Source organism: Parasteatoda tepidariorum, chromosome 10, assembly GCF_982258835.1.
Source record: "Parasteatoda tepidariorum strain Cologne lab strain chromosome 10, Ptep-v5.0, whole genome shotgun sequence".
NCBI classification, from domain to species: Eukaryota; Metazoa; Arthropoda; class Arachnida; order Araneae; family Theridiidae; genus Parasteatoda; species Parasteatoda tepidariorum.
The window spans coordinates 2,641,009-2,667,911 of record NC_141764.1 but is presented as its reverse complement, the minus strand read 5'-3'; the positions used below and the strand labels follow the sequence as shown (position 1 = coordinate 2,667,911).

The following is a 26,903-nucleotide window of genomic DNA, read 5'->3' as shown; positions in this document are numbered from 1 at the left end:
GACCGCTTCTTCAAATCACATTTGGCATTTTCATACCAAAACTTTCGAGATGTAACCAAAACTCATGGAACGCGGGAGTGGGATGCCGCTGGAGTCATCTTTTCAAAAACATCTGCATGGCGAAGAAAAGGATTTCATCACGGTCGAGCTCGACAGCTCACAAGCACCCATGGGGGGTGTAAGAAAAGGTTGATGTTTACTTCCATGAAACATTATGCACGATGAGGATCGCCATCAAATGTCCGCATAAACACCCACGAGAGGGTGTAAGAAAAACCATGAAAACATCTCCGTCTCTCAAGGAGAGGAGGGGGTAAAAATTAAAAAATCCCTGTTAAGGGTTCGTGCGTTTGTTTTTGACGACTAAATTTCGAATGTGTCCGCTCCCAGAAATGGGCGGTATTTAAAGAAATAGCTAGAAGTGGAAGTTAAACTTCCTAAAAAGCAAAAAAATCGAGCTTAAGGAGCGAACTGAACTGAGTTAACTAACCCCTTAAATTTAAGCAGAATTAAATACTAACGGCGACCGTACCGTAACTAAAAACATGTGTTGACATCAAAGGTCGCCGACAGCTTTTTTTTTCAAGAAAAGGAGTGTCTGAGGAATGTGCAAGGAGCTTCCTGGGGAAAATGTCCTCATTGCGCTAACGCGTTAAGGGGCGAGAAGAAAAAAGATGAAGACAATAAAAACTGTATCAAAAATTATAAATTAAGCCGAAAAATTAGTATTTTGATTAATAAAACGGGATATTTAGAAATTAGGCTGTGACTTAATGTCACAGCTGCATTTTGCAAGATATTCTCAATTTCAGGCATCATTTTTCCACCCTCTAATATCGAACCGAGAAATCTCTCGAATAAAATAATAAATGTATCTTTTTAAGTGCAGTTATGATTTAATAAATAATTAACTTTTCAGCTATTAATTTTATTATAGGCACTTTAAGTAGTATAACAATAGAATTAAAAGTGCAGCATTAAATTAAATAATATACGTTAAAGATAATTTAAAACTTATGTTTTTAATACCATACAAATAAAATTTTTAAAGATTAATTAAAAAATAGCATACAAAATTCAATAAAGCATCTTACTCAGTTCTTCAATATTATATTAAACCAATTTAAGAAACTATCATAACATGGATTCAATGATCTATTTTTATTTCCAAAATTTTTTAGATAGGCCTGAACCTAAAATCTGCTTAAATTAACATATTTTATACAGGGATGAGATTTTTCCGCTTTTTAGCGGATTTCCGCATTTTTCACTTTTATCTTTTGAATTTCAGTTTTTTTTAAATCAAAAATGCAGATTTTTCTAAAAATTTCACTTTTTTTTTTATAAGTATTTCGCTTTTTCAGAAAATTTACCGATTTTCAAAGAGAAACAGAAAATTCAAACTACATAGCTAGCAATCCTTTCTCATTTTTACTTATTATAGCTATTTTCTCCCCTTTTACTCGCAGCAGATAAGATTTTCCGAATTTTTTACCCGCCCTCCAGATAGGTCCGATTTTTGTAGTTCAAACGACGCTGCTTTTGACGAGCCTTTTAGAGGTCCCAAGCCTGGAATCTGCTAATACAGTGAAACCTGCCAAGTTGACCACCCTTGTAAGTTGAGCACCTGCATAAGTTGACCTCAATTATCAAGAGCGGAATTTTCCCTATATAATATAAAGAAGCAAAACCTTTGTAGCTTGACCATCTGTCTATCTTGTATGTTGACCACTGAAATAAGTCAATTTTGTCTATGAGTATTATGAAATTCTATTCTGAAACCCTCATAAGTTGACCAGGAAAAAAAATTCAGAAAATTTTCTGTCATTTTTGCAATGTATGTTAAAATTTCACTTGTTTGGTAAAATAGTGTAAAAAGCTAATCTAAACCCTTTTGTGAGTTGACCATCAGGGGAAACTGTAAGGGGTCAGCTTTTGACCATTTCTTTCATCCGTTCATTGAAAACAGGTGTGTTAGTTGAAAAGTTGCTCTTCCAGTTGCAATAGTGAGCATTTGAATAAATGAATGCCCTGAAATATGCTTTGATCCTTTATTTATGGTCTTTGATCTTTAAGTGTAGTAAATAAATTTTAAAGTGCTCAAATAATTTTATTTTGTTAAAGTTTTCAAATTACATGTTTTCGTGTTCTGATGTTTTAAAAAATTATATTTATTAAACACTTCACATGCATAACTAACGAAATAATTTTTTTTAAAAAAATTTGTTAAATATTTGAATTATATGTATCAAATTGAAGTTCATTCAGGTTTAAACACATTTCTTAAGATATTCATTTGCATATTTTCTGAATAAAATTTTTAAGTCAAGTAAAAGAGAAAAAATATATGTATATAGCAACATGATATAGGAAACAAAAAAGTAAAAAATGACCCACCCCCTCCATAAGTCGACCACTAAAACAATGCACCACAAGTGGTCAACTTACACAAGTTTTACTGTATCTCGATTCTTATTCACACAATATTAATATCAAACATAGCTTTTCCTATTTGCGTGTTGCGATTCTTATTCACGCGATTTGAATATTGTACGTTGCGATTCGTATTTACGAGATTTAAAATTCCGATATTGTGATTCGTATTAACGCCTTTTTAAAGACCTATATAGCGATTCGTATTCACACAAGTTTAAAATTAATGTCTTGATTTGCTCATGCAGTTTATAATATCAAACATTGATTTTCGTATTTATACGTGATTTTAAAATAAGGCATTGGGATTCGCATTCACGCATTCTAAAAATTATACATCATAATTCTTATTTATGCAATCTAAAAGTTACGCATCATGATTCGTATTTACGCGATCTAAAAATTATGAATTGTGATTTGTATTTACGCGTTTTAAAAATTCTATATCCCAGTTTCTATTCTAATGTTCTAACCATAGCTTTTATCTAATTTAAAAGTTACACATTGCTATTCGAATTCAGGTGGTTTAAAAATTGTACATTACGATTCATATTCCTGGGAAAATCCAATGTCTCAATTTATATTAATGCCAATTTAAAGATCATTTATGTTGAGTTGGTTTTTAAATCTTGTATGAACTAAAGTTTTCTTAAATTAGTTTCTCTAAAGGAGTCTTCATTGGAAATTATGTTGAATACGTATAATCATGTACTCTAATTAGGTATCCATTATTTAGGTTGCTCGTGCTGGTCGATTTGGGACTAAAGGTTTAGCCATAACTTTTGTTTCTGATGAATCAGATGCCAAAATACTGAATGAAGTTCAAGAAAGATTTGATGTTAACATTTCTGAATTACCTGAAGAAATTGACATTTCTTCCTACAGTAAGTCATTTTATTTCACAGATGTGCTTATTTTTAATTTATGTTTTTTAAAAGCCCTTAGATAGAAAAAATTTTTTGAGGCTTGTAAAAAGTACTTAATTTTCTATCTTTTAAAAAGAGCCTTTTTTCTTTGCCGTGTCGATTGTCTTTTTTAAATTACAAAAAATACATGATTTTCACAATTTCCTCTTCAATATTAATCATAAACTAGTTATTTTATCATTGATTATGTAATGTTTTTCAATTTTAAGAACCTTAAACGATAGAAAAATGTTTTATTACTGAACATATCCTAATTGATTTTTTTTATGAAAGTGATTTGAATTATTTTTTTGAGTGTTTTCAAGGTGCTTATTTTTTGTTGAAAAATCTGGCTACCCACCCTGACAAAAAATGAAATTACCTTCTTGCAAATGGAATCCTTTTTTCTTATAATGTGCTAATTTTTTATGTTTTAACATGTTAATTTTAAAAATACAGTGTAAATTAGAAATATATCAATCGAAATTTTTTCCATGTGGAAATTTATTGTACTTGTAAAATGTACAGTCTTTTAATTTTAATAGGGTATCTGCGCATCTGGAAAGTCGTGGATTTGGGTTGCCGAGAATCTAATTTTTAAAATGGAATTTATTTACCCTTTCCTTATTTCGCACAGTGTTCCAAATATCTGAGTTTGTAACGAAATCACCACTTACAGTCATATTTTATTAAAATACAAAATGTTTTCATCGTGTTCTTTAAAAATTATGTTCTTTCAAAAAATGAAAGAAAAAACATCATTTCTAGAAAGAATTATCTTTTAAACTCTTGTGATTTCAGATTTAAAAAGTGCAAATCCGAAACCTTTTTGTGATATTTTTCTTTTATTGTAATCACTTTTATTTAAAATAGAATTCGCATTTATTTAGTACTCATTTATTTAGTAGTTATAAAATGTGTAATAATCACTTTTATTTAGTGTTGCATACTTTGCAGATTGGTATTCGGTAATATAATCATTGTTTGGTTTACAATTTTTGACCCACCCAAATGGCCCTTCTTTTTTTTTTTAATTTCATTAAGGAATTTTGGACTCGTGGAAATTTTTTTAACAGTATCTACCTTTATATCAAAAATCGTTTTCTTATTTGACTCATAAATATTAATACATACAAACTAATACATACAATAATTAATACATACATTAATTAATACAAATAAACATATCAAAACTTAGTGTATTTAGATAAATATGTATGTTACTTTAAATTAATTTAACAATTTTTCTTGCTTCAACATTTTGAAAAATTAAAGCTTTGTTATTTGTTCAGAATTCAGCATGTGCCTAGTGCAGACTAAAATAACTTTTTCTTTCTTTTATCTCCTTAACAGATAAGTTCTCAAATAAAATAAGCATATACAATTATAATATTAAAAGTAGAATTTTATAGTTCTTTTCAAAAGAATATTTTTGTTTTATAAAATATACAAATGGATTTATTATAATATTTTATTAGTAGTTATATTTTAATCTACAAAATAATCATTGCAGAGTGGTAATTATGGTTAAATATGAAATCAGGTAGAAATGTTACATCTGTGACTTCTTAAAGAGATAAGGGAGGCAACTCTTAGAATGGAAGGTCTAGAGCGAATTGAACTTCTTTTAAAACATCTGTGATTTCGTTATTTTTTTTAATCTATTTATTTTTATTTATCAATTTAAAATTTTAGTTTAAGACTTTTTATGTTACACTTTTGAGAAGAAATAAAATAGGTTTAAATAGCTACATATATCTGACAGTATTTAGATATTTGATATTTTTTTTCAGCTATTTTATTGCTTCAACTCTTTCTTTACTCTGTTTTTTCAGTTTAAAACCTATAAATATGAAGATGCAGAGTTAATAAGTTTTGGTTATACCTATCACTTCAATTAATGTTATTATAATGCTTTTTTAAATTTACCTTTTTTATTTTTGTCGGTGAAAATAGTAACTTCGGTAAGTCATGAAAAATTCTAGGAATTATTCACATACGTAAAGTCATGGATTTGAAATATTAAGGTTGTTGTCAAAATGAAATAAAAAAAAGTAATTTTTCCAAAATCATTGTTGGGTCAAATCTTTAAGTTAGAGAAGTTATGTTTCATACCAATTTTAACTAAAAGAAAATTTCAATAATAACTTTTTCATGACTGTATGTTAAAAGTGTAGCCTGAAGTACAGTCTGTGTGTGCAGCCTTCTAACTAAAAGCAGGGTATCCACGCATCTGAAAAGTCATGAATTTCGGTATTGAACAAAATTTGTCATGATTTTAACTATTTTTTTTAAAGAAAAATTATGGAAAGTCATAGATTTAGGTCACTGAAAAATCTAATTTTTAAAATGGAATTTAGAAATACCCCTCCCCCCCCCCCCCATTTCATGGTGTTCTGAATATCTGAATTTGTAATAAAATCCCCTCTCACAGTCATTTTATTAAAATATAAAATGTTTTTATCCTGCTTTTTGAAAGTTATGGTGTTCTTTCAAAAAATGAAAGAAAGAACATTTCTAGAGCGAATTATCTTTTAAACTTCTGTTATTGCAGAATTTTTTTTTATTTTATCAATTTAAAATTCTAGCTAAAGCAGAAGCCAGTCATTTGGGGAATTTTTTTTAATTCTGAAATGAGAACAGAAAAATCAGGAGTATTTCTTTCCTTTCAGATAAACAAGAAAAGTATTTGTAGAATGTAATTCTTTAAGAAAAAAAAAGAGGGAAAAAAATTATTTGCTTTTGTATTTTTTTCAGCTGTTTTAGTGCTTCAACTCTTTCTTTACTCTGTTTTTTAACTTTAAAATCCATAAATATGAAGATGCAGAGTTAATAACAGTTTTGGTTTTACCCATCATTTCAATTAATGTTATTATAATGCTCTTTTAAATCTATTGTGTTTTTGTCAGAGAAAATAGTAACTTCGTTAACAAGTGAATTTCAAAATCTAAAATGTAGCAGATTGAACATTTACAAACACTGCATTTTGGCGTACCAATGTTCCGGGGCGTATGAAAGCTCCAATTATTTAACATGTCTGGTGAGATATTTACGGGTCTGCGTGTGCATGTACTGAACAGGATTTAGTGGGAATTATTCTTGTACTCTCCTGTGCAACTCTGCTTCACAAGAGATTCTCAGTTTCAGGCTTCATTTTCCACCCTATGAAATGAAACTGAAAAATCTCACAATCTTTTTTGGGGTGGCTTTTGTAGTCAGAAACTACTTATTTTATCTTGATCATGTAAAGTTTTTGAAAATTATTTTGGTTTTTGTTATTGTATGTAGTGCATTAAAAAATATTTTTAGTGCTTAAAAGGTGCTTATTTTTTATTGAAAGATTTGGCTACGCACCCTGAAAAAATTATAAAATGCAAACTCTTTTATTTATGTTGGGTGTAAATGTAACTTAATGTAAAAATTGAATATTTTTAGTTTTTGAAAGTTGCATTAAGGCTGTGCACCCCTAATGTATGTAGTAAATCAATTGATGTTTTTTTTTTTTTTTTCAGTTGAAGGAAGGTAAACGATCTCTGGACTATTACTGTGACTGCATACAGATACTATGCACCCCTTTTTTTTTGTTCATTCATTCATCGTTGTTAACATTTACCACAGATGTGTAATAAATGCTTCATTTTTAAAAAATAGTTTTGACTTTTATTGTAAATATTCTAGCATTTCAAAATAAAGTTTCTTTTTTCATCTTTTTTTCCCCTTTGTTTTAATTTTTAGCTTTTACTAGTTTTTATGACCGTGATAAAAATCTCAACTTTCTTTAAAAGTTTAAAAGTGACATTTGAATTTATTACTGGACTGGGTTTTATAAAACTAAAAGAAATCTTCCAATTAACATTTTTATTGCTCTCCTACCTTTGTGCAGTCATATTAAAGAGCTATTCGGGTAAATAGCTAAACGAGTAAATCAAATTTGCAAACCTATATATTGTATGGTTATTTCACTAGTCTGGTTCTCCATTACATAAGCAAATTTTTTACATGCAGTGTGAATGGCCTTTAATTCCAATCCTAAATATCAGCGCTTATGTACTGGCTTCGACATAGTTTGCTTGCAATAAGGGTGTAGTGATAAAATAATTGTATGCAAAAGAGAACCTAATAGGTGAAGTCCCACCCCCCTCCAATGGTCAGACGAAATATCGTTCTGTCCATTTTAGTCATTTTCTGACAATACTATGTCCATCATGCACTTTTCTGGTTGTTAACTTTATCATCTAGCTGAGAAAAATCATATCCTTGTTGACATTAGGGCAGAATTCAGATTAATTTTTGCAATCACGATGCCTTAAGCCAATCAGAAGCTCGTAATTTTGTAAACATGTCGCGTATATGCGAACATTTAGAATTCCGCCCTAGAAAGTCATGGATTTACGCAATTTTGTTTTTCGTGTGTGTTCATATGATGGAGTAATGAAGAAGCTAACATAAAACTGGCGGATTTTATATTGTACTTACTGTCGTTGAACAGCCGAACCAATTTTTTGGGTTTAAGGCTACTAATAGCCTTGTAATTTTGAACCCAACCCAAAAGGCAAGGGAATTCCAGGATATGGGAAAGTTTGTCTTCTTGGAGGAAGTTAACGAGAACGGTTAGCTTGACGGTAAAGGGACTCTAACCCATGGCCACTGAGGATATTTCATGTCAGCATTGTGGTCAGTGCAAGTGGATTCTTATCGAGCAGCGTGATTGGAATCTGGTTTACCTCATCGGAAGGCAAACTCTGTATAAAACGAGTTCATTAAAGAAGGAAACGTAAAATAAACTTTCTGTTCGATTTGGGGGCTCTGTACTTGATCCTGGAGAGATCAATCTCTTTTTCTATTTGTTCTTTAAATTAAAATGTCCTTTTCAGCTTAAAAGTATGCATTTAACATTTTCTAGTTAGTTTTATACAAATATTACATTTTAATGAAAACATAGTTATTTTTCCTAACAATTGTTGCTAAATGATGTAATGGAAAATGGGATCATTTGATACCAGACTGTTTAATAAAAAGGATCCTGCCGTGAAGTTGACAGCAAGGCACAGTCTTAAAGCATTGTGGATACAGGATAGCCTGGTTGGTAAGAGTTCGAAACTAGCCGACCGAAAACTTCCCGTGTAATAAATGGTGCATCTGTCTGGTTACCATAACAAATTATGATCTGTGAATGGGTCTGCCCTATAAATGGCCATGTAAAGCAGCTAAAACAACCATTAGATACTGCCTTGTCTTAATTTTAAGAAAGAAATTTGTTCTCTTCAAGGGGCCGAAATTTCTGTTCACTATATGTGTAAACTCATTTTTCCTCACTGTTATCTTTTATTACACATTTAAATAAATGACCCATAAAAAGAAATACTTAAATGATTAAAAAAACAATCTGTAGTAACAAAAAAAGTGTTTTATTTTTTATTATTCTTCGTCTTAGGGGTGGCCTTAGCTTATGGCTACATTCCACTCAAAAGATGGACTTAAAATTCGGTATGTGTATTCTAAGTAGAAATTTCAAAATTACAAAAAAAATCAGTTGAAGAAAGAAAAAGGACATAATATCCAATTTCCTCTCTTGCTTTACTATATCCACTAAAATAATGTGTATAACAAGGCACGGGAATAAACATATTAATCAGTTCGAAGCTTTTTTTTTTTTGTATAAAATTTTCAGTTTATTTTTATTAGAGTGATAAAGTTTGTTTGAATTCTAATGGCAATAAAACTCCCTATAGGGAATTTTAGTATATTATGCAACAGTTATGAGCTCTATATTTCGTAAAATCTACTGCGAGTTTTTCCTATCCATGTTGGCAGTTACGTAAATTGAGCAGTTTTGTAATCAAATAACATCTGATAAAGTGAAATCAGGTAAGTTTACTCAATCTCCTTAGGTTCAAAATGAAAAGTTAGATATTTTCTGTTCATCTTTGGTTGAAAACACGAGCTACAAAAAATTTATTCGCGTTTATAAGAAATATTTTGATTATGTCACATGATAATGCTGCTGTTGTTTCAGCCTTAATAAAACTTTGATTTTATATCCCTCGTCCGACTCCGTATTCTTTTAATTTTGAACACAATTTAAAATACAAGGAACACTTGGATCAGTACCCCCAGAGGTATGATTTGTTATTGGAACATGGTGGACTTTGTGACACCACAGATTTAACGTGCATCAGTCCCCCCCACACACACAGGGAGTCTTCTGCCGACCAGGCTACCCCGACTCAGTAAGTTTTGCATATTTTTTTTTTGTCGTTGAACTGCCGACCCAATTTCATGAGTTTACGGCTATTAATGTTCAACTCTGTAACCTTGTCATTTTGAACCCAATCCAGAAGACAAGGGAACTCCTGGATCGAGTATTGGGAGAAATTTACCTTCTTGGAGAACTTTTTGATGGAGCTAATCCGCATTGCATTACATGTTAAGGAAGACCACGAGAACCTCACACGGCTAGCCTGACACTAATGGGACTCTAAGTCACGATCCGTATACCACTCGCACGTCAGCACTGTAGTCGGTGCAAGCCGGATGCGGAATTCGTATCGGCTGGGATTCGAACCCTGTTCGCCTTATTGGAACGCTCTATTCCCTGAGCCATCACGGCTCAAGCTTTACTCATTGATAACTTGCAAGGAAATTACTTTTTATGTTAGTAATTCTGGAGGGTTATTTAAGGTAACAAAACAAATGATACTTGGAGCTGGAAATGCTCACCAGTTATTACCACGAAGAGCGAAAAAAACTAAGAGAATCTGAAGAACAGGCAAGAGAACTTAAGAGTTTAAAAAAAAAATGAAAATCCTGCAAGGTGCAAAGAACCAATAGCTGCTGAACTAGATATGGCTTGATTAAATATCTGAACCATTAATTTTATGTTTAATTGTGATTTTAAAATATTCAGATTTTTTCTCTGCTTATTTATTTCGATACAATGACTATATACTTGAAAAATTGAACAGAAATATTAATTTTCTAAAAATTATTTTAATAAAAATTTTATTTTTTCTGTCGTATTAGATTTAAATCTTAACTGGTACTTTGAATTGTTTTCAAAGATTTATTTTTGTTAATATTTTGTGTTTTTAATAACTTTTTTTTTATTAAAACAAATGGATTGCGACCTAAATCATTATGTTTGAACTGAAAATACATTTTTACAGTATCATCTTATGTTTTGCTTGGGGTCGACATCGCTATTTCATTTCAAAGTAAAGACTGCCAGACTACTTATATAACTAGATGTCCTCTAATTTAAAGATAGCCCTCGAACTTCTTTTGATGTAACTCAAAGGAGGGCGGAAAATGTCCTCAAAAACTGATTGTCTCAAATGTTCTCGAACTTCTTCGAAAACATCTTATCTTTTTTTTTATATATATATATATATGAGCAATGAAATATCCAAAAAAAATTTATTAATAAAATAAAAAATAAGATAATTTTAGAAATCTTGCTCACCTTAAGTATAACCAAGATGATCTTGATGGTAACTATCATTGAACCATTATATTTTTGGATGGCAACCAGCATACGTAACCATCAACTCAATGTAGGAAATTTGGACTGATTAATGATGGGCCAACATAAAACAATTGTTTTGATGATATATTCCTGAGAACCAACTAGAATTCCCATTAAACCGTAATGAAAATGTATACTTGGAACCATCATGGATTGTTGGCCCATGAGAGTCAAACTTCTCTAATGATTAATTACCATGATATTAAAGTAGCACTTTCCACCATATCATGGATGATGGTGATCATCAAATGATGTTGGACTATCATGACTCAAACTGAAACTAACATAAACCATCAAAGTTTTTTGATGGGACCATCAAAAAATTTGACTTGGGGGGTAACCTAGACAACAACTAAAATTTTAGTTTGTAGAACTTTAATTTGAATGGATTCAGCATTACAATGATTTTCAATTCTCTGCTAAGTTGCCAAATAATTCATTGAAATCAACTGTGGATATATCATTCCAGAAAGCTACTGCAACTGCAACCACTGAAGCCAGGGAGTAGAGAATAAGAGCATGTTGTTCCTCGTTGCGGACAAGTATTGTGTTGGGTGGTCTTTCTTTATTCTTCTTCATGGGGCACAAAATCTCTCTACCTTGAGCAATTCTTTGGAAGAAGAAAAGAAAAAAGACGTAAATCCACTGGCCATATATTATGTTACTAAACAGTTCTTTTAGTTCAATGGTAGGTAGGTATTTAATTTACGTCGCACCAGAGCTGCGCAATTATTTTATTTTACAACCGTTGTTGAACAGCCGACCCAATTTTGGCTTTACGACCATCAATGTTTAACTCCGTAGCCTTGTCATTTTGAACCCAATCCAGAAGACAAGGGAACTCCTGGATCAAGTATTGGGGAGAAATTTGCCTTCGTCGAAACTTTTTAATGGAATAAACCGAATTTGCGTTACATGGAGAGGAAGACCACAAGAACCTCCAACGTTAAGCCTGACGGCAAGGGGACTCTAACCCCTGATGCGTATGTATACCACTGAGGATATTTTACGTCAGCACTGTGGTCGGTGCTAGCTGGATGCGCAATTCGTGTCTACCAGCTATAACCCGGTTCCTCTCATTGAAAAATGAATGGTCTATCACCATACCCATCGTGGCTCACAATAAGCTCTTGACGACTGTCTGGGAAACATCCCTGAGGTTGATCCGAAGACATGCCATCGCAATTTTGATTAGCCCAGGGATGGGCCAACTGTGGCCCACAAACGAAAACAGCATGTTCGTTGTTTAGGTGGTGAACATATGATAAATCAATGTTTACTACCAATAGTGAAGCATGGTGGAGGTTCAGTCATGGTTTTGAGATGTTTTGCCGGTGACTAAGTTGGAGATCTTGTAAGAATAGAGGGAGTTATAGATTTTAAACAAATATTATCTCAAAATATTGCAGCGTTACGTCGCTTCATTTGGACACAGAATCTTGGGATACGAATTTGTTTTGCAGCGATCTGACACATTCATCGAAATGGTGTAGAAACTGCATTGCACCCAAAGAAAGGAAAAAAAGCACTGAAATACACGGATTAGTCCTCTCAATCCCCCGATATTAATCCTATTGAGCTATGAACCACTTAGAAAAATGCCATGTACCAATCAAAACAAACTTTGGGAATCTTTATTTAGTTGCTTGAACCAGATCTCAACTAAAACACTGCAAAAACTAATAGAAAGAATCCCAAAAATATGCACTGCTGTGAATAAATCTAAAGGAGGATATTTCGAAGACTCCACGTTTGGACGAAATTCATATGTCATGCATAAAATTATAGTTCTTGCCGCGTAAGTGTACCTATATTCACCAAAATAAAGTTAATTTGTTGTGATTTTAACTATAAAAAGCTTGTTATTTGTTCATTTATAAGAGTGAGTCTACTAAGCTTTCGACCGTTACTGTACAATATACATTATATAACGTCGCTGCCGAGTGGTAGGATTAAAACAGGCCATAGGCAGGGAAGGAGGATGCAAAATTTATTTATTAATTAATAAAAATTAAAGAAATTGTTTTATGAGAATTGTGAAAGTACCACAAAGGATACGTGAAAAAGTTCGAATTAGTCCAAGAAGATATTTTCAAAACCGCAACATCATGGATGAAAGTTCGTTGAAATTCCATGAACACAATTCCAAAAGCAAAGACGAGAGCTGCTAGTGAAAAAATGTGTTTCGTCGTTAAGATGATTCATAAATTAACACCGAGAGTGAAGGAGAAATTGAAGCTTATTTTTCTTTGAGTTCTGACTAGGAGGGAGGGAATGTCGAACATCTAAGTAAACCATTCCAGGGTGATAACAATATATTGACGATAAAATCCAGGGCAGCACTGGGAGAAGCAAAATCAACACTTTCCTGACGGAAGGGATGGGGTTTCAAATCGAAAACTTTTTAACGTCTATCAGGAGTCCGATGCAGTTTTTCTTTTTAGTCCGAGGGGAATGAATAATATTGAAGCTCAGCTCTCTAGTAGTATCCATCGCCTTCAGAACGTAGACGTAACTTGCAGCATAGACATATGGAAAATCGATGATCGTTGAGTTCCACTGGGCGTAGGTATAATTTATAATAAACAAAAAGTTTGATGATTAAAGAGTTTATTTTTTGTTAAAGATACTGGATGAATAATGAGTTGAAGAAGAATTTGAATGATAAATTTCAAAAACTGTCCATTTGAATGAATGATTTGAAGTTATTCCATATTTTTGATGTACCCTCTTCCGATTGATTTAATTTCAAAATTTCAGATGATTATTTTAATGAGATATTACATATCTCTGATGTACTGTACCCCCCTCCCGACCGTTCAATCCTGGCGACTTATAACTTCGTTGCCGAGTGGAGGGATAAAAACAGGTCTTAGGCAAGGAAGGAAGGTACAAAATTTATCTATTAATTATTAGATAGAGCAGTCATGAATGTGTACACGAAAATTTGTGCTTCTAGGTTATATGTCAGGGAATCTTGCAAATTAAATCCGTAAAATGTTTCATTTTAGGGAAATCTTAGTAAAGTAATTGGTTTATCAAATAGGTCGAGCGTTTCCCACAGAGAGCAAAGGGGAAAATGTCCTGCTTTTAATTAAATGCATACTTGAGCCAAAAATAGATTTAAGAACAGGATGTGGCTTTTAAAGAGCTTGGTGATGTGGCTTTGTGAGAAAGAATTTCAATTAGAATAATTAATTAGGATAACATAAAAAGATTAATAGAAGCTTTTTATGTTACACACACCCACACACACATATATATATATTATATATGTATGTAATATAAAAAGCTTTTATTAATCTTTTCATGTTAGTTTCTTTGCTATGAAACAACTCCTACTTTATTCCTAATTAATTATTCTATTCCAAATTCTTTCTCACACTTTTAAAAGCCACACCCTGTTCTTAAATCTATTTTTGGCTCAACTATGCATTTAATTAAGAGCAGGACATATCTCCCTATGCTCTGTGTGGGAAACGCTAGATTTCTTTCATAAACCAATAGTAATCCTTATCACTTCCCTTTTCCCCTCAAATATAACAAAATAGAGGGAAATTCCTTTGCTACTTTCCCTAAGATAAAAACTTAAGCACACAGTTTTGGAGTGCGATTTTGAGCTCCGCCTTTGCTAGAAAATGTCTTAAATATACTATGTGAAGTTAATAAAATATGTTTTGCCTTCCAACTGCTATCTGCGTGGCCTAACATCACTCACCATGACTGCTACCCTTTCATGTATATATAAATTTGCGAAGAAATGAGCTTACCTGTAGTGACTCAATGGATCTGTTCTCCATATGGTGTTGTACCCAATATTAAACAAAACACTTGAGATGGCAAGAGGTTTACGGAGCCCGTAAAGGCTCTCGGAAAATCCACCGCAGCATATCGAAGACCCAATGACAGTTGCCAACGTCAGGTGGCGCACGCATCTGCCGAGACACAACCAGAGGACTGTCCTCTTGCCCAATTCCCGATTTCTGATCACTATGACAGACTTCTCATCCAATAGGGCTGCATCGAGTTCCTCTCCGGAGCTGCTGTGACTGGAATCACTACGTATTACAGTTATGTCCTCATTTTCGTAAGTTCTGTAACAAAGATATCACTTTTTTTAGTGCAATAAAGTGGCTGGCGTGGGAAGCATCTCTCAGGATTATGACTGGGCGATAAATCGATGTATCGCGAAATATTGATTTAACGCATATATCAGTAGACCGATGTAGTGACTTTCGTTTTAGGCGTTGCATCAGAAATCTGATTTAAGCAGCCGGAATTAGATTACAATCGCGGTTTAACGATTTAATATGCAAGTATCCTTTACTAGGCTAACGCTGTTACCACGCTAACGAAGACGATTTTGATTTCGTCTAGCTGCAGAGATGTAGATAGCGTTTTGCTATTAAGATGATGTTAGTTTTGTGATGTTGAATGACGAAGAGCGAATTGAATCAGAACTCTCGGTTTCGTGCGAGGATCAGCGTTGTAATATAAGTAGAACGCAATGCATAGTTTCTTTATGTCCAGTTTTGTCTTAGGGATTTTGCGTTTTTTTGAAGATTATTTCCAATGGGACTTAAGTCATTTTGCAATCGTTGTGCATTTTATTTCGTCGGAAATAATTGTCGGGTTTCTTGCAAGTTATTTTCGGTGAGACTTTTTCAGCGATCTTTTCGTTCTGCATTATTTCATACCATTTTTTTTCTGTCTATGTTTAACGATTCTTGTCAATTATTTTTAGTAGTCCTACTGTTACTTTGCGATTGCTGCGCAATTGCTGTTATCGTAAATTTTCGTTCTGAACTCAATAGATCAAATCATTGATTTTTTTCAATTATTGTTTTTTATTTTAAGCGATACAATTTATTTGAGGTATTTTGTATTTAACTTTGTTATAAAAAGTTAGTTTTTTTAAATTTATTAAATGTAGTTAAGTATAATAATTTGATTGTTTTTCAACCAATAAATGCTCGGTCGTTTTTAATTATAAAAAGATTAAAACAAAGCTTACCCTTATTTAATTTGATTTTATTTTTGAGAAAATGAAAACAAAGTTTTAAAAAAATTTGGCTATTAGTTGAAACAATTTTTTTTTTAATTAAATAAGAAGTTTAGTAATGTTTTGACGTTTTTAATAATTTAACATTAGTACTTTAAGTATTTTTTAAAATTTTTATTAAAATTCTTTCAATACTTGCTTGTTTTATAATTTGTTCGATAGTCAGTGTCGTTTTTAAACAAATAAATCTTCAGTCGATTTTATTTTCAAAAATGAAAATAATAATAAATAAGTAAAAATATTTTTACATTTATTAAGTACACAATTTGACCATTAGTTAATCCTACTTTTTATTATATTAAATAAGTAAATAAAAAAGGGTTTAATGATGTTTCGAAAGCATGTTTTTTTTTCAACAAATAATAAAAAATAAAAAATTTTCTAAAGTGAAATTTTTTTTTTTTTTTTTTTTTTTTTTTTAATTTTTAATGCATGTATGTAAAATAATTTGTTACTGTATTATTATTTTTAAACCAATAAATCTTAAATCATTTTTAATTTGAGAAAAATGAAGTAAAGCTTGGGTTATTTGCTTTTACTTTGACTTCTTTATTAATTTAATTTAAAAAATTGAGCAATGATATTGATATCATAGTAGAATATGTTTAGTATTAATATTTTCTTTTGTACTAGATTTATTCCTTTTTATTTATTTTTGATTGATTTAAAGATTTCCCATAGGTAATTTTTGAACCTATGCTAAATTGCGATACATCACTATATTGTGATGTCTAACTGACGATGTATCACGATTTAAAATTTCTGACATCACCCAGTCCTACTCAGGATGATTTACTGTTTTAACCATTTTTTATTTAATGGCGGGCACTTGGATCTATTTGCGCTTCAGAAATGCCGGAATTGCTACTCTCTTTTCGTCACCCTCCCGCAAAGGACTGATCTTTAAGACACGGTTTCCAGTAGAACACCGAAGTCAAGCATCACTGGAGGCGTTCAGTGTGCGGGTGGGGGACCACTTCGATACGAAGAGACCGAGGGTGTGCGGTAATGGTCCTCGTTAAATTGTTCTTCTACCGTAAAGTGCTTGCAGGTCGTCGGACGACTACCGAAGCTGGGATGTCATCAGAGGATCAAAATTGCGATGTGACGTAAATAAACTACAACAACAACTTATCGTTACCCAGTGGCTAAGAGTAGCGTCACCCAACCGCAAACCCGGGTACAGGGCGGGTTACATTCACTCAGAAGAAGGGAAACACAGAAAGTTACATCCATGCCAACAGTGGGATTGGAACTCACAACCACTGGTGGTCCCATAGTCCAGTACAGTAACCACTAGACCAGTGACTATTAATCATCTGCAAAGAGAATGCTTTGGTAGCCCTGCGCTCAAAGCTAACACTTAAAGAACAATTTAATGATACCACGGAACCCCGGTTTCTATGCAAGCTGATCAGAGTGGTCACCCACCCTCTCACTTCTGCGATCTACTGGGAACCGTGTCTTTGCCACTGCGGAATGATATAACACTTTGAAACCTTTTAATAAACACTTTTAAGGGGTCGTACAATTATTACACAAGGTCTTATGGTTTACTTATTTTTGCTGACAAGGGTGAACAATGCTGACATAAATATTAAAATCTTCTTATTTTCGAAATTTTCTTAAATGAAATTTAAAAAAATTATGCTTTGAAAATTTTTAATGTTGGAATAAAATTTGAATTCGGAGAAAGAATCCCTCGTAGAGTTTTGAAGGTCAACAGTTTTACTCAAAACTTTGAACCTATAATGAGATGAAAGTTAAAACGAGGTCTTATATAAGTACAGGTTATGCCACAAAAATTCTTACTTTCTAACAACGGAATTCATCTGTTTTATCTTAGCAACTGAATATTTCTCTCTTGTCGATTACGCAGCTAGAGTATGGTTATAATAATCCAAGTACCCCAACATTTGATTCAATTTTTTCTACCACCAAATTTTGAGGGTCAGAGATCCAAATATGTAAGAAGTATGTTTATTCAGAGAAAGTGCTATTTGTGTCTGATTTCGTAACTTAATTAATAGTTAGCACTAATAAATTAGCGAAGTTGCATTAATAGTTAGCACACTAATTATTTAGAATATTTGAAGTCAACCCTAGAAACGATTAAGATTGACACTAATGGGTATATCACTCGTTGAAAATCAGCGGCAACGAAACTGGCTAGTCCACTTCCACTTTTCTCCAAAATTTCGGTGTGATGTAGAAATCACAGTGGCTCGTAATATCAGGCCAGCAACTGTTTCGTTCCTCAGAGAGAAAAATTGCTTATAAATAAGAGTAACTCACACTTGCACCAATCGTTTCCACTCTATGCGATGACGTTTATAAACGTAAATAAAAATGGCGGCGACGTTGATGAGGAGAATAAAATTTTGAGAAAATAAAGTTAATCAGGCCCGGACTGGCCAGTAGGCGGACCGGGCAATTGCCCGGTGGGCCGGTCTGGCCTGAGGGCCGGTTGGACCGAGCCAGTAGCGCAAAATTTTTTTTTTTATTCATTGCATGAATTTCAAATAATATCGCGCAAATAATAATAATATTAAATAACATATATATGATATATGTAGTAATAATATTGTTTTAATATACAGAGTGATTCAGATCATGCGTGCCACCCATTTTTTTCGAGAATGAAGCAAATAATCGATTTGAAATAAAAAATCTAAGTAACTAAATCGACACCAAGGAATTCAATAGTGATATTGTTAATTCCCGGAAGTGGCCGGATGTACAGGAATTTGAATATAGTTTTGATTTTTTAAATGGAAACCTATATCTTATTTGGCATCATTAAAGAGGGTTTTTGGAAAAAAGTAACTTTTACTTGAAATTTTTTTTATATCTCCTACTGTTCTCAAGATAATAGATAAGAAAAAATTCTGATTATTTACTTCAATTTATCATTTTTATCAAAAATAATTCACTTAAATTATCAAAATCGCTTAAATTTTTATAAAACATGGGAAGAAAAGCGCAAATGTGTTTTAATGAAGGTAAAAGACATTTTTTTTAGTGAATATGTCAAAATCCATTAATATGTATTTTTTCTTATCTATTATCTTGAAAATAGTAGGAGATATTAAAAAATATTTTAAGTAAAAGTTATTTCTTTTCGAAAATTCTCTCCAATGATGCCAAATAAGATATAAGTTTCTATTTAAAAATTATATGAAATATCTTGTATATGAAAGACTTCTCGCTGTTGTAGAGTGTAAATCTTCAACTGGACAGAATGTGTTTTCTTTAGTGGATTCAGTTTTAAAGTCTTGTAATATAGATATAACAAAGTGCATCGGTAATTCAACTGACGGGGCTGCAAATATGCAAGGTGAATGTAAAGGATTTTCTTCATGGCTTTCCGAAGAGTCCCCTGGTCAAATTCATGTTTGGTGTTATGCACATGTCTTAAATTTAGTTTTAGGAGATACCACGAAGGCACTAATTGAAAGTGCATCGTTTTTCTGCCTACTAAATAGCGTCGCAGTATTTTTCCGTGAATCATACCAACGTATGAACATCTGGGAACAAAGTAACGAGTACGGAAATAAAAAAAGGTTCGCAACTATTGGAAAACGCGTTGGTGGTTCAAAGATTCTGCATTAAAGAAAATTTTTGGTTAATTTTCAAACTCAGATTCAACTATTAAGCTGTCATATGTCACATTAATTACAAGTTTAGAAACTATACAACAAAATTCAAATTTCAAGCCAGATATCCGTGCAAAGGCAAAAATAATTTTAGAATCATTTTGCAAATATGAAACAGTAATCATCGCCAAAATATTCTCAAGAATATTTGAATTAACTACACCGCTTTCTCAATATTTGCCAACCTATGGTTTCGACATCTTAAAAGCTTTTGGAATGGTATCACAAACGTGTTCAGAACTAAAAAAAATAGTGAGAGATTTTGAAGGTGTACAAAAAGTTACAGATGATTTCATTATTCGCGCAAATAAGGAACTTAAAGAAACTGAAATTCAAACAAAGTTTCCATGAAAAAGATTGAAGAAAAGAAAATCGATGCCGGGTGAGACAGCATCGAATGAAGCAGTTTTTGATGATGAACCCACTGCATTTAAGATAAACGTCCATAACATTATTTTCAGCACAGTTGTAGCGTCAATGGAACGTCGATTTCCGACAAATGGAAAGTTTTATGCCGATTTTTCCTATCAAGATCTGAAACGTTTCCCTGAAAAACATTTTAACAAGCATCAATCTGGCGAACTAAATGAGTTTAGCTTTACATTGGGAAAAACTGAAAAATTCAGAATTAGAAGATTATAAAATAATCACAAAAGATTATTCAAATGAAGATAATAACGACTTTACTTTGGAAACAGAAGAAGTAAGTCTAAAATGTGAGACACGCAGTGCGTGCAAAAATTGTGTTATTTGTTGCTACAAGATGACATTCAATTTATTGATCAATTCTTACAATTTAATTAGTCTAGCATTAAAATTTTTACTAACATTATCAAAAAGTCAGGTGGCTTGTGAAAGATCATTCTCCACATTAAAAGTAATTAAAAATCGAATGAAGAGTACTTCATCTTCGGATAATTTGAATACTCTCATGGCATTTGCAATAGAACAAGATCTATTAATGAAATTTGATAGCGACGCCATAGTCGATAAAGAGGCAGAAAATAGTGAGCATCTTCAAAAGTTAAATTAAATATTAATTTAATGACTTTTGAAGAAGCATTAAATCTATTTTAAATTTTTTTTTTATTTAAATCATTCATGTATGTGTACTATAATAAATATTATTATTCTTTCACCTTCTTTTTGATTTTATCAACCTATGTTTCCTTATAAGAACCATGTATTTTAAACTGAAATATATTCTATGAAGGATTATTAAGCAATTTTTTTCTACTTTCTTACTTCGATAAATTAACTTACGCTCATGAGAATTTATAAGTAAAAAATGCCTAAAAATGGTACATTAGGAGCCGCGTACGCTAAGCGCATGCGGTGTTTATGTGAAGTAGAGGGCCGATATCTCTAAAATGCCCGGGCCGATTTTAGATCCCAGTCCGGGCCTGAAGTTAATACATAAAATTAAACGGATATCAACTTTAGAGAGTCTATGATTTACTTTTCTTCCCTTTACAAACATCGATGAGATAATAGCATCACATGAAAGAAAATAATATTATCCAAAAGTTATGTAACAAAAAATGGTTACGAGCAACAGTTTTAGCAATTAAGCAACCCTATGGGCGACAGCGAAATTTCTTTTAGAGTTAAGAATAAAGCGGAGGTTACAAGTACGGTTGCTCTTATTTTTCTCTCGTGTGATATCCGTATTACTACGTTAAAATCCGATTTTTAGAACATTTTTTGGCACACTGTACATTTTTCATAAACATATTACTATTACAAAAGGATTAGTGAAAGGTGAATTAAAAACGAGTTACCAATAAATAACAGCAAATGTTTGAATCACATGATTCTTGTTGAATCAGTTTATAAACCCATAAATTGTGCTAAGGCAGTCGACGCCAACAATGTTATTCCTAATGGTGTTTATTGAATGGAAATTACCTATAATATATTCTTTAAACATGTACAGTTATAAGAAAGAAATAATAAATCTCATAATGTTCATTCATGAGAGCAACCTATAAGATATTTTTTGAAACTTGTGGATAAGAACTTATTTAACAAACTGTAGCAACGTTCTTTTAGCAAATAAGAAGCTATTTAAGGTTTATTACACCACAAGAGAGACCAAATTCTTTATCAAAAATAAAACCACAAAATAATTGATTTTTAAGACTCTATAGAACTATTTCCGTTTACTAAAGCACAAAAAGTTTTAATGTTTATGCTTATATATTTGTATGTCATAATACATTATGCTCTTTAAAAATATAAGTCATAATAGATATAGGATTTTTGAGGACACTTGAGGTGATAATTCTCATAAATCTTCACCTTGAAACAGTTTATTTATCTTCTTCATATGTTTCTTAAATCAACATTTACTCGAAGATTATATAATTTTCTAATAACTTACAATTTAAAGTAATTTTATGCAGAGTTATGAGAACAAGACAATTCAAGGGACAATAAATAAGTTATTATTTTTGTTTTTTTAAATTAGCATTCCTTTTTCCGAAATTGAGTTAAGGGCGCTGTTTTCAGTATCGTCCAAGCCGTGAAAATGTCTTCCACTGGCACTGTTTATCGATTATAGAGGCGAATGCTTTTCACAGTTTTTTGTTAACACGATTATCGATCCTCATAAATGAAAAGTGCCAAAATGTAACATCGAGACGCACAAAAATATCAATATTCAACAATATGTCGCGATATTTCTCCAGTATAACTAATATATAATAACCATATTACTTTTATAACCTTATTTTATAACCATATTACTTTTACATTGTCCTTATAACTGAAAAGTGCCTAAATGTAACATCGAGACGCACAAAAATATCGATATTCAACAATATATCGCGATATTTCTCCAGTATAACTAATCCATATCACTTTTACATTGTCCTTATAACTGAAAAGTGCCTAAATGTAACATCGAGACGCACAAAAATATCGATATTCAGCAATATATCGCGATATTTCTCCAGTATAACTAATCCATATTACTTTTACATTGTCCTTATAACTGAAAAGTGCCGAAATGTAACATCGAGAAGCACAAAAATACCGATATTCAGCAATATATCGCGATGTTTCCCCAGTATAACTAATCTATATTTTTTTTACATTGTCAACATTTTCGTTATCCTATGATATTTTTTCAGCTAGCACAATAATATTTATTCATAACTATCGTTATGTATAATATCATCTTTTTGGTTCCAATGAAAGGAAGAAATTTTTTGTCTCAAATTCTCTTTCATTGCTAATTTAAGATTTAAAGAAATCTAGAGTCAGTCATGAAATTTCAAATTCTGAAGAGAAAATATTCAAATGAATGTAATAAATGATAACTTAGGCAACGGAGAAATTTGTTTGCATTTTAATAGTCTTAATTATTTTTCTTCAGCAATTGAAATTTCATGACTTACTCTGCCTAAACTCACTTTTTCTTTCTTTTAAATTAGCATTATAACACACTACAGTCAGAAAAAGTCGCTGGATTAGCTACTGAGCAGTAAAACCTTATAAAAACATGGGTGCAGGGGTATAGTTTGTCTACGGTAAGAACTCCCCGCCACACAGTCTGAGACCGTCTGCTGCTATGGAAACAAGACTTTCAGAGAGGGTAGCTTCTCTTCACTCTACGGATAACACAGTAGACAGGAGGAAAAGATTACCTTCGCCGACCTGAGTCAAAGCCTGTCTTAAACAATGACCCCTACTTGAAATAGCTCGTTACCATAGTCACCGCCACGGGTCCAGACGAATGGTTAGGGGAATTCTTATTTTAGACAAACTATAAACTGGACAGTAAAAGTTAACGTTACAAAAACATAAGTGTAGGGCAATGATACTCATATCCCTCGATTAATCAATTATTGAAAATAATAAACGATAATTATTGATTGATTATTATGTTTGATTTGCCGAAAAATTTTAACCATCGACAGCGGTCCTTCTTTTAGTAATACATATATCGCCATATCAATGTGTATGTGAAAACCATGGGGTAGATCCGAGAATAGCCCACCCCGTTGCGATTTTTATTTAAATTTCGCCAAGCAAGTTTTTGAAATCTTCCCAAACGGGTTGACTATATTTGAGGGTGCCCCTTGATTCTCGCCAAATTTTGATAGCGGTTGATCGCCAAGCTGGGCGATGTTGAAACCCAATCGTGATTCTGATTGGTTTAGATTTTAGCGTTATTTTTAAATGTTCAACTGTATATGTAATTTCAGAGATCCGTTAGTTCTACGTTGGATACCGTTTGGTAAGGTTACTTTTGCCTTAGTTCAAATAGATCGAAGGTATGTGGGCAGTCATAAAAAGGGACTTTAGAAAAAAATGTCTCTGCCAGTCCGGTATCACAGACGACATTTTCAATTCGTATTTCGCCGAATTTATGTGGCGATGGAGGTACACAGGTTCTATTCATGTTAAATTTAGACAGTATCTTACTGCTGCTAATATATTAGAGAATTCTGTGCACCTAAATCTGAGGATATTCAAACTTAATGAAGAAGTGAGTTGTTTTTTTCCTTTCTGTGCTTACTCCATTAATTTTTGTTTCGATTCAAAATGCACTTTATTGGGTTTATTAATTTTGCTTATATTGGATTCGTTGCAATTTTATAAAGTTTTGGTCGATGTTTTGTTGAAATTTTCCAATGTTTTATTGAAATATCATTATGTTTTGGCCGACATTCCTATTACCACGGTATTCCAAGCAAACAGGAATGGCGCCAAACATAAGTCGCCAATTTCGCCTAAGGGCACCCTCAAGTATATTTTTACCCTGATTGGTTATTTGATATGCATCCCTACGCGAAAATTTGGATTTTATTAGAAAAAAAGGTAAAAGGGTTATTTTTTCCGTCATTTACATTTGATCTCTTGCTGTCAGAGTAATCGCTATTATTTCATTTATTACCGTTATTATTTCATTTTTTAATTTTTTTTGTGGGGTACCGGTTGAAAATGGCTAGCGAATAAATGTGTAATTATTTAAATTGTTCTTTTTTTAATAATCAAGAAGCTACGTTGATCCCAGCCAACTTTGCGTGATTTCAAGTCGCCAAGAGATGGGTTTGTCTAGGATTTTACTAAATCTTGTTTCAAGAGTCTGATTTGGTATATAAGCCGAATGTGTTCATTTAAACACTTTGTTGGAAAAAAAAAGTCTTTGTCCATATCATAATATATGTATTTTTAGAAGAACAATAGATACAGTTGACAATGAATGAATAACTTAAGCAACAAAATAAAATAAATCTCTTACATAATGTTTGAAGATGATGAATTCATTCTGATTGATATGCCAATTACTGTTTTAAAACAAAATTTTGGAGATATAACTAAACAAGTGTAATTAGAATTTATATTTCCTTTGAATGAAGAGAGACGTTAAAAAAATAATACTTATGACAGCGCTATTTAACTTAAAGCGGTAAAAATGAAACTTTTGGTACGTATTCAGAAAAACCTTGCTAATGGGATACATGAAAGTGACGTAGTGTGGGTATTTCAATCCTGATTGGTTGTTGAAACGTGGCATTTATTTGCGTTAGTAAATGTTTTTTTCAGTTTTTTTTTCATTCTATTTCGAGTAAGCCGAGTTCCAATTGGGTATACTATAACCTACGTCACAGGTCGTGTTATTCCTACTAAATTTAACTAGTAAACAGCATTTTCTGCGAACCTGATTTCTAACAACAAATAAACATTAAACAAAGTGTGTTGTAAGTCGCTACTCACCAGGTTAGAATTGGGTATACTATAGCCTACGTCACAGGTTGTGTTATTCCTACTAAATTTAACCCATGAACGGCATTTTCTGCGAGCCTAACTTCAAGCCACAAATAAACAAACGAAGTGTTTGATCGTTTAAATAGCTGCTCTCCAGATTTTATTGCATTATAAAGAAAAGTAATTAATATTCGATTTTTGATTAATAATTGATTTATGTGGATAGTGGCATAGAATTTAGCATTGCGTCATGGTAAATGTTATTCCTACTAAGTGGAAGTAGTTGTGTTTTTTTTAATATTATACCCAATTGCATTAGTCTAGTTTCTTTTGAAATAATTTATTTTGTTGTTTTATCTAGGTTTATGAATTTAATAAATATATTTAAAACTCAGCTTATTAATTAAACTTAAAGGTAAATGTTATTCCTAGTAAAATTTTCGAAGTGGAAGTAGTTGTGTTTTTTTCATATTATACTCAATTCTCTGAAATAACAGAGTCTATATTCTTTCACAAAGATTTCAACTCTGTATATTTACACGAAGCCATGTAGAACATAAATTTATGCATTGAAGTTGCCAGGTACATAAAACAAAAATATATCACGTGTCACAATAAAATACAAATAATAAATCTAAGTTAAGAAAAAGAAGAAGACAAAAAAGAATCAACACATTCGATGTGCTATGCGGTTCTGTATTTAACGAACTTAAAGTTAATTAACATTTTAACTTATGTAGAGAAACTTAGCTCAACTTTAATACTTCATATTGTTGCTGATGTCATGGGTCACACGCAGTTTTGGGGGACAAAACCTCCTCCGAAATTCTACATTACTTGATTAATGTTGCTGTTCGGTTTGGTAAGCAAGATGTAGAAGCAAAGAATTTTCATTATTCATTTTTTTCGCAATTTGCACAGTTAAAATGAATATATGTAATGAAATTTCAATAAAATCGATCCAGTCTGCACTTCACCGAGAATATTGCTCACTTGTTGTTATGGATCCTTTTACAACAGTTTCAATTAAATTTCGTTAGGAGTGAAATTGAGTTATTCTTTCGAGTTAATAGATTCAAGCATAGTTAGTGTTTTTTTTTTTTTTTTTTTTTTTTTTTTTTTTTTTTTTTTTTTATGAGTTCAACTCCGAAAAAGTGTTTAAGAAAAATGTAAATTCGTAAGCAATAAATAAAGAAATTGATGTCTTCGATTAATTGTTTACTTACGATTTCATTTACGAAGAGTGTTAAGAAAATAAGTTTTTTTGCATTAATTTTGAGTTGGAATTACATTACAAGAGTCAGTTAAAAAATTCTGTTAGCTCGCAAATTTGATTTGGAGTACTGTGAAAATTTATTTATATATTTACTCGTAACAGCTTATGAGTTAAATGTTATAAAAAAATGGCTTTAAATTCACAAAAATTATATTAACAATGAATATTTCTTTCATCCCTTCTTTTAAAAACATTTTCCTTTATCCGGAATTAGTAAAATCTATTTTTTAGTACCCCTTTTATTGTATTATAATCATCAGAATAATACATTTATAATATCTTTTTTTCCATCATAATCTGATGAAAAAAAATGCATAGTAGAAAAAAA

The 26,903-nt window shown here is 31.8% G+C and overlaps 2 protein-coding genes across 2 annotated transcripts in view; one reads left to right on the top strand and one right to left on the bottom strand.

The window, feature by feature from the left end:
- The window catches only part of Hel25E (ATP-dependent RNA helicase 25E), a 46,145-nt gene extending 39,096 nt beyond the window's left edge, over positions 1–7,049 (top strand). The window contains exons 9-10 of the mRNA XM_016047848.4: positions 3,170–3,317; positions 6,851–7,049. Coding sequence (XP_015903334.1) covers positions 3,170–3,317; positions 6,851–6,864 — 162 coding nt within the window. The 3' untranslated portion in view covers positions 6,865–7,049. The remainder of the gene's footprint in view (positions 1–3,169; positions 3,318–6,850) is intronic.
- Positions 7,050–11,236: 4,187 nt separating this feature from the next.
- On the bottom strand, positions 11,237–25,754 carry LOC107436220 (uncharacterized). Its single transcript, XM_016047846.5, has 3 exons — positions 24,833–25,754; positions 14,634–14,957; positions 11,237–11,473 (listed from the first exon to the last, which is right to left on the bottom strand). Exons 1-3 carry the CDS (start codon positions 24,856–24,858, stop codon positions 11,272–11,274), a joined length of 552 nt encoding a protein of 183 aa, XP_015903332.3. The 5' UTR covers positions 24,859–25,754; the 3' UTR covers positions 11,237–11,271.
- Between the last annotated feature and the right edge of the window lie 1,149 nt (positions 25,755–26,903).

What these genes read in the sequence shown, in the direction of transcription:
- LOC107436220 (XM_016047846.5), bottom strand. Translation starts at nt 24,858, where the DNA reads ATGAATTCATCATCTTCAAACATTAT. An exon ending in TCATCATCTTCAAACATTAT is followed by an intron (nt 14,958 to 24,832) that starts GTAAGAGATTTA and finishes TCTTTGTTACAG; the next exon opens with AACTTACGAAAATGAGGACA. An exon ending in GATCCATTGAGTCACTACAG is followed by an intron (nt 11,474 to 14,633) that starts GTAAGCTCATTT and finishes CTTCTTCCAAAG; the next exon opens with AATTGCTCAAGGTAGAGAGA.